The sequence below is a fragment of the Marmota marmota genome, unplaced genomic scaffold (assembly GCF_001458135.2).
Source record: "Marmota marmota marmota unplaced genomic scaffold, marMar, whole genome shotgun sequence".
Lineage (NCBI taxonomy): Eukaryota > Metazoa > Chordata > Mammalia > Rodentia > Sciuridae > Marmota > Marmota marmota.
The window spans coordinates 3,971,650-3,979,885 of NW_025999864.1; the positions used below are offsets into that span (position 1 = coordinate 3,971,650).

Consider the following 8,236-nt stretch of genomic DNA (forward strand, 5'->3'; position numbering starts at 1 on the left):
AGTAAAAAATTTGAATCCCATATAACTCAGTATTCCATTATCTCTGCTCCAGAAGATCATTTGGTCTAGCCTACTACTACTAACCAAGGAATGTACCTATGTATTCTTGAACAGAAAGCAGCAAATTTCTATTGAAAAGGGCAAGATAGTAAATATTTTAGGCTTTCAGAGCCATTGTGTTTCTGTCACAACTACTCAACTATTGCCATTTTAGTGCAAAAACTGCTATAGAGAATACATAAACGAATGAGCAGGACTGCATTTCCAATAAAATGTATTTATGGACACTGAAATTTGAATTTCATATAATTTTACATGTCACAAAATAGTATTCTTCTAGTGAATCTTTAACCATTTAAAAATGTGAGACATGTTCCCAGCCTGTGAGTTATATAAAAGCAGGTAGTGGGAAGTAGTTTGCTGATTGCTGCTGTAGAAGTTGGTATTGCAGGTCATGCTCAAGGATACCTCTAGCCAGTGATGGACTTCTAAACATTAAATAAGTAGTTCCTCACACCTTAAAAAAATTATGAATGTATTTATTTGATTATATATGTACATAAATCTGGATCTAAATATTTAGAATTATGTGTGTATCTATCTAGATCTAGTTAAATACTTATATACAGTGTGTTCATACAGTTACTATACATTTTATTGTTACACAGGAAGTATAGCATAAATGTACAGTGATAAAATATACAGCACTCTTCATTGAGTTCCATATAGCCAATTTGCTCTTATAAAATGCTTTCAGTGATATTTGTTGAACTTTTGTATTCATGACTAACCTATGACCACAATTCATTGCTGAGTGTGGTCCTAGCTTGAATGTTGGCTTATATTTTTATTTCTAATAAGGAGTAGGATGAAAGTGAAAAATTGTCCGAGAGTTTCGCTCTTTCATCGATATCATGAGCAACTTCTTCGCTAATATTAGATAACAGCTGTCAAATATTTCCTCAATTTTTTTGTGATCTTCACAACAAATTTGGCAACAGACTTTGACATACTTTTATGTTTAATCTGTGTATCAGTCAGGATTCTCCAGAGAAACAGAACCAGTAAAATAATCATATACATACACATGTCTTTGTGTGTGTGTGTGCATGGGGAAAGCTGATCTATTATAAAGAATCTACTCACAGGATCGATCATGGAGGCTGAGGCATCTCAACATAGTCACTTGCCCATCTGGAGACTGAGGAGAGCTGATGTATACTTCCAGTACAAATACAATGGCCTGAGAATGAGGAAAGCCAAGGTTTCAGTTTGAATCTAAAGGCCAAAAAGGACCAATGTCCCAGCTCAAGTTGGGACAGAACTTCAACAGTTTGGGTGGGGCCCACCTACTTTAGGAAGAAGAATCTGCTTCACTCAGTCTGCTAATTACATGTTAGTCTCATTCAGAAGTACCCTTATAGACACACCCAATATTGCTTAATTAAATATGAATAGCTCCCAAGCCCCGGTCAAATCAGGATTTAAAAATCCATGAAGATCTATTATTAACATTTTTCTATCACTTAAGTCTAAACTATCAAAGCCATACATCCCTCATTTAATGCCTGTTGATTCCATAGTGCAAATGGTGTCCCCACAGCCAATTTTAAAGAGGCCAATGTGATATCAGTGAACACAGAGGAAATATGCAGTAGTGTTAGCATGTTATTTTATGATATTGTGAACACAAAAATACAAAAGATAAAAAAATAACCTTAAGATTGTATGTAATAGTAAAATAATTAGACGTTGATGAGTTTTTAGTATGTATTACTTTTTCTTTTTAACATAATTTATTTAATTATGAGTTTATATAATTTAATATTTAATAATGGATGTATTCAATAGCTGGCTTAAAAAAGTTCTAAAAAATGTAATAATCAGCTATGGGGAGTCTAAAGAACTAATCCCCACACATCCTTAGAATTGTCTTGTGTAATCCCTGCAGAGATTCATCTGGTCCCTGACCTTCTTTGTGGAAATCCCACCCAATTTTATTTTGGTCAAAGCTTATCAAAAATGAGTACTGAATTAATCTCATTATTCTTCTTAGTATTATTTTTTTTCTGAAGTACACTGATCTCTTTACATCATTAGTGAATTGCCACATGTATATATTTCAACCTGCAATAATAAGTCATAAAATGATCAGTTTGTGGCATGGCAAAATGTAGGTGGAGTCAGCTAAGGGACTGGCTCTTGCTCCCTTGTGTTTGGTTGACAAAATAGTGTAAGGGGCTGCCACAATATAGATGACCAGTCTGGGTAATTTTACCACAATTATCTGAGAAATTCCAACAAAGCCAGAATTAGGGTTTAAGTCTTGTAGATAATTATAGCTAGGGACACAGAGACATAGAAAATCAGTGAAGAATGGCTCCCTTGACTTTTAGTCTGGTGATTTACCCACCATACCCACTCTGTTCCTAAATTATGAGTTACTTAATGTTTGTCAAGCAATTTTACGTTGTAAATCACCAAATACAAGGCATCATTAATGTCTATTTGAAACTGCACAGAGAAAATTTTAATAGGCAATATACAGTCCCCCAATGCAGCCAAGACTGTATGTCTGTACATTTTCTTGTCTTCTTTTTTAAAAATCAGGTATGGCAAGATGTTTTAATAATCTCAGATGGCTGGAACCTCTGTTTGGAGTATGACCTAAGATAGTTGTTACCAGCAATTTCTTTAATACCATGCTGGGGGTCAGTTTGATGGAATTATTTATTAATATGAGGATCACAAATGAGTCTGAAGAACAAGGAGACTGTGAGTCACCACTACTCTTTCTGCCAGCACCCTGCCATTTGATATGCAATGGTACAGTATTCCAGAAGGAGGGACAAGTTTACAATTTAGCAAAAGTCATATATGTACCCCTGCAGTGTACCCCTGTCGTGCACACAATTTTTTTTAAAAGAAGCTTAGTTAGTTCTAAACTAAATAACTCATAAATGTCAAGGGCATTCAAAGGCAATGAATTGTTGAAAGTAAGGGGTGTTCAAGTATGTTTGTGATTGAGGTGAGAGAGTGGGACTTGGCTTTAATTTACAAATAAATTAGAAAAAAACAAACAGACTCAGCATTACTATTGTAACTGGGAATGACTTGGGCAAATTTAATCCAACTTCCCTGAATATTTGATTAATCTCAGACCAAGAGGAAAATCAAAGTAAGATAGGAAGTTTCCATCTGCACTGTGGGCAGAGGAAGTTGGGGCTTCCAGGGCCCACAAAAGGCCACACATGACCCCTTCCCCTGGGATCCCTTTCTTTAAGTTCCCTGTGACAGTTTTGGGTCTGGCTTCAAGTCCTTGAGAAATCTGTCGCCATCCTTGTCCTTGTGAAGCTACCAACCTTTACTGTCAGGATTTGAGTTAGAGTCCCACCCCCCAAGACAATCCTGGAGCTTGAGGGCAAATTTGAGCCCCAAACTTGAGATGTAGCTCAACCTTTGACCACTAGATGTCTCCTGGAAAGCAATGACCCATATAACCTGGTTTATCCTCCTTCAAACCAATAGACTTGTTGCTCTAAGACTTGAGGAGCCTGCTCTGCTGGAGGCCACCTTATTAATATCGCCACCCACCCCACTGCTTATGATGGCGCCAGGCTTAGAGGGGGATGGGACGAGGTGGCTGACCCTCAGACAGTGCTCGCTGTTTAATCCACGCAACAATCTGCACAATCTAGGGCTATCCCCTCGAACCCCACTTCTTGACCAAGGAAGAGGGGAAAGCGACCCAGAAAAACCCAAGGTTCCCAGGTATGCAGCCCGGAGACCCTCAGATTTGAACCAGCGACGAAACTCCTAAGGGACCAGTGTTCAGAATCACCTAGCATAAGGTCCCTCAACAGTCCATGTCTCCCATTTCTTCCCACTCATTCCCGCTGCCCCCACCCTGCCCTCCCTTTTGCCTAGGGATCATCAAAAGTGGCTCGTTGGAGGGACATTAGGGAACCATTCAACGTCCCTGTTTTGATCCGCGTGGTGTTTTCTGGAAAAATTAGCGGCTTCTAGCTGGAAGAGGAAAGAAAAAAAAGGGGGGAGGGTGCGGGGAGGGGGAGCAAGAAAGGAAACAGCCAGGTTGAATTCCCAGTCTTTATCAAGCAATTCGCTCACCAATGAAAGAAAGCTGCAGTGGCAGATTCGAGCCACATGCGGTAGTGTGTAGCAATTAGTAGATAAAATGCTGACTAAAGTGCTAAAACATGAAGTATTATTGTAGCCAAGGTCAAAAATGCTTCAGTTGTCTTTTGCAATTTGGGGGAGGGGAGGCCCAGGGGTTCGCAGAGAGATTTGCATTTTCGAAATGGTCGCCTTCTTTCTTCAAACTGTACTTTTTTTTTTATGATCCTGTTTATTATAGTCCAAGCTGCCTAATTATGTCACTGCTGGTTTTTGGAACTAACTTAATCCTCCTGATCTTTTATGAAACGATTCACAGACACTGAATAATGTGTCCCTGCTCCCTCACCCCCATGAGGGCTGAGAATGATTTTTATTTTTTTATCTTTTAAATATATCAGATAACTTAAAACAGAGTTGAATTTCTGGCTAATAAGACAGTAGGAATATAGTTGTGTGGGTATAGATAGGCTTCTGTGTTTCAGTACAAGAAAGATCCCAGAAATAGTGAGTCATATAAAATATATACTGTTTCCCCCCACCTCCTCTTTTATACACAGCAAGTCCCAGCTACAAGCTTTTTTTATAGATAAATAAAGCAGTTGCTTTCATGATTATAACTGTCCTGAATGGATTGTCTTCTTACAACATTCAATCTGTTTATGAGTATTTACTTTACATTAGCCCAGGGACCCTGCACTGCAGGAGTTTGCCTCTATTCCCCTGGGTGTCGGTGTCTCAAGTCTTACATCTGCTCTGTGATTGATGGAGCCTTGAATCCACGTTATTACTCTCTCACAAGCAGAAATCAAACAGGCTATTAACTACATTACTTCAAAGAACTGTTTCAATACAATCTCCTTATCTTAATTGAAACTTTCTTTGTATGGATATTTGCTACACAGATAATTTACAGGTGCCTATCAAGCATCGCATTAAAGAAGAGGTAAAATAGAGGAGGCTTTTTTTTGGGGGGGGAGGGTTACCACTATTGTGATCTGTAATTTTAAAAACCATTCACAGTATTGGGACCAGGTTTGATTTATTAGATTTTTTATGTTCATGGTAGTGCTCATGGTGCTGTAAAAAACAGGGAAAAGATAACCCTGTGATTCAGTTTTGAAATTTAGCATTCTTCTGATTACAAGAATGCAGATATTCAAAAACATTCAGACCCAGGTCCCTGCAATTGTTAACATCTCAGAAACCTTATCAGAGAGATTAGGCAGCATGCAGCTAGTTCACTGCCTACCTTGAAGAGATATGGAAACAGGGTTTCTAATTAGACTAAGTTGGTTACAGACACTTAAAGACTTACAGCACTAGTGACAGCAGAAGTTGCTTAGATGCTGTAAAGAGCTGTGTATTTTTTAAGAGAGAGATCTAATATACAATCGAGGGATACCCTCAGGCATTCTGTTGAGGTTTCCTGCATAAATGCTGCTGCATTGGTCATACAGGAAACTGACTCAGAGTCGATCTCAAATAAGATCTTGTCAAAATACTGCAACTCAAGTTTTTTAATATAGGATTTCTTGAACTGGATGTATATATTTATGCTAACAGGACAGAGATTAACAGAAGCCTGAGGCATATGTCATGTATTTAAAAAAAATAAAAAGGAAAATGCCTTTCAGTCATGTCCACTCATAGGTTAAAAATGAACAAAATGGGTTATTCTAATCAAATGTCTGCAGTATGCATCATAAAGTTAAAGAGGGAGAGAAAGAGGGCTAGAGAGCTGTAATTTCTCTTTGTAACCCATGTTTATAAAATAGAAAGATCAGATGGAATTTAAAGGGAGATAATTAAAGAGTGATGTGCAAGTCATAATTTGGCTAATGCAAAAGATGGGAGACTGAATTGTTACATTGTCGTCCTCCATGGTGCAGAGTTGTGATATTACTTTAAATTATTAAAATAGTTTTCAACAGCTTTCAGAATACTGGCTCTTTGGCATGGGCTTTTATTACTTATTGTAATTGGAGGATCTGCCATTTTCTTTCGTTTATCTCTGTGTGTATAGAAACGAGATAGATCTTGCCTTTTATTACTTCCCCATGTTCTGAATCAAAAATGTGGTTTAGATAATGTTAAGTGCCCTAATTCTTACTGCAGAGGACGCAGACATTATGAAAAGGCATAAAATACACACAGAGGGTCTTTCCACCTCAAGTCACTGAATATGAGGCATTTGTGCTCTACTGGGTATATTAACTTCAGCCATGTGAATATAATTTTCATTAAAGTAATCCTGTTTCAACTAGATGCTGTGACTAGAGGTGAAACGTTGCGAAAGCGTTAAAAATAGCTTACTAGTAATTTCAACATCCTGTAATTTTATCACAGATCAAGTTTCAACTGTCATACTATACAGACCTTATTCCCCATATAGTACATGTTTACTTTTTTAGCATGCCAGACCCACTTTGGGAAGATTGGTGCCAATATAATAAAAACGCGGAGGGGGGGTGGTGCTGGAAGAGTGGGAGGAGAGAGGAGAAGGGGTGGGGGAACGTGGGGGAAGCGAGTACACCATTTTACATCAACACTGCGAAAATGCAATCTAGCCTGGCGGAGGACCGGCAGCTGGGTCGGAGCGAGCGAGGGCTTTGCAGTCTCTGCCTGTTCCTTGTTCTGTCGCTCTTAAGTTTCTCTGTGTTTGCATAATAGCCTTGCAAGCAAACCTCGCAATGCTCCAGGGCTCCAGAACAATAAATATACACATTTAAAGCCTTTATTGTCTTACGGTTCGTGCCCTCGGTTTTCAACAGCTTAATTTCTGGTTGTATTTAACTAGTTTGCAAATGGATTTTTTCAGTTTCAAACTATTATTGAGGAAGCTCCCCTCCCTTTTTTGGCGGGGGAGGGGATGGGGGTGGGGTAGGAGTCGGTATATTATTCCTGTAGCGCTGGGTTATATAAACACATTATCATTTGAGAGCGCCCTTGGCGTCCATCAGCATTGTAAACACGTACTAGTGTATATACTTCAAAATTAAAGAATGCACACGCAGAACCGGGAGCCTGAATTCATATTCCGAGCAGACTCACTGCTTGCATTTATTGATTTATCATGCATCGTTTATTGTTCCAGTCCCTAAATGCAGTTGCAGTCCGTTCAATATTGTTTGCAAAATCCCGAGATATGTGTGCACTGCTCACTTGTCTTTCTGTTCTTCTTCTGTTTTTTTTTTTTTTTTGGCTGAGTATTTTTTTTGCGAAGCGAACAAATGCATTAATATTTATATGTTTATATAATCGATAACCCACTTTTCCCTTCCATGTAAATAGGCATCAAAAGATAATTTAACAGATTAGTTCTCAAAAACATGGCAGTGAGGAAGCGTAATTTAACTATCAAACAAATCTACATGTCTAATAACAGCAAATCTGCTAAGGAGCATTAGAAAGAGGAGCAGCGCCCCGGAATCTCTGCAGGAAATGTTCTTTATATTAGACATATACAAGCAGGTCCTGTCAGATACACAGCAGAGCTCTCGAGCCCTGACCTCCTCCAAAAATTTCATCAGACGATACAGTTAGACAGTGACGGTTAGAAAGAGAAAGATCTCGTCTTCACACAGTTTAAGCGTGGATTTTATTTTTACAAATCTTCCCATCTGGTTTTTTGCCTTGATCACTTCGCTTCCCGCCGAGATCGGACAGAGCCTTTCTCCCGATTATGAATTTGATCAACCCATATTTGGAAGGAAACCCACATAGTTTTGACAGGAGCTGAAAATTGAGTCGTCAGAGAAATATTAGGACATATTTTAAATTATTTTGGTGCTCAAGGGGAGGCAAGAGCTCAATTTTATATTGAGACATTACGCCGGTTGAAGGCAGAGAATGTTTTTCCCTGCCAGGACCTGATGCAATCCATTCACGCCAACAAGTTTGGAGAGAATGTTGAGTTCAATCAATTCAGAACGTCGAGATGGAGCCCAACTCACTCCAGGTATTTCGCTCTCCTCCGCTCCTCCGATCCCGGTACCCCCCGGCACCCCCCAGCCCTCCAGCTCACCCACACCTCTGCACCCACCCACACCCCCCACAAACTTTTCACCAAACTTTTACCCTCTGCATCCCCCCAAATCAT

At 39.1% G+C, this 8,236-nt stretch overlaps 1 protein-coding gene across 1 annotated transcript in view; it reads left to right on the forward strand.

The window, feature by feature from the left end:
• The first annotated feature begins 7,941 nt into the window (after window positions 1-7,941).
• Window positions 7,942-8,236, forward strand: part of Arid5b (AT-rich interaction domain 5B) — a 183,078-nt gene continuing 182,783 nt past the window's right edge. The window contains exon 1 of the mRNA XM_015504696.2: window positions 7,942-8,095. Coding sequence (XP_015360182.1) covers window positions 8,075-8,095 — 21 coding nt within the window. The 5' untranslated portion in view covers window positions 7,942-8,074. The remainder of the gene's footprint in view (window positions 8,096-8,236) is intronic.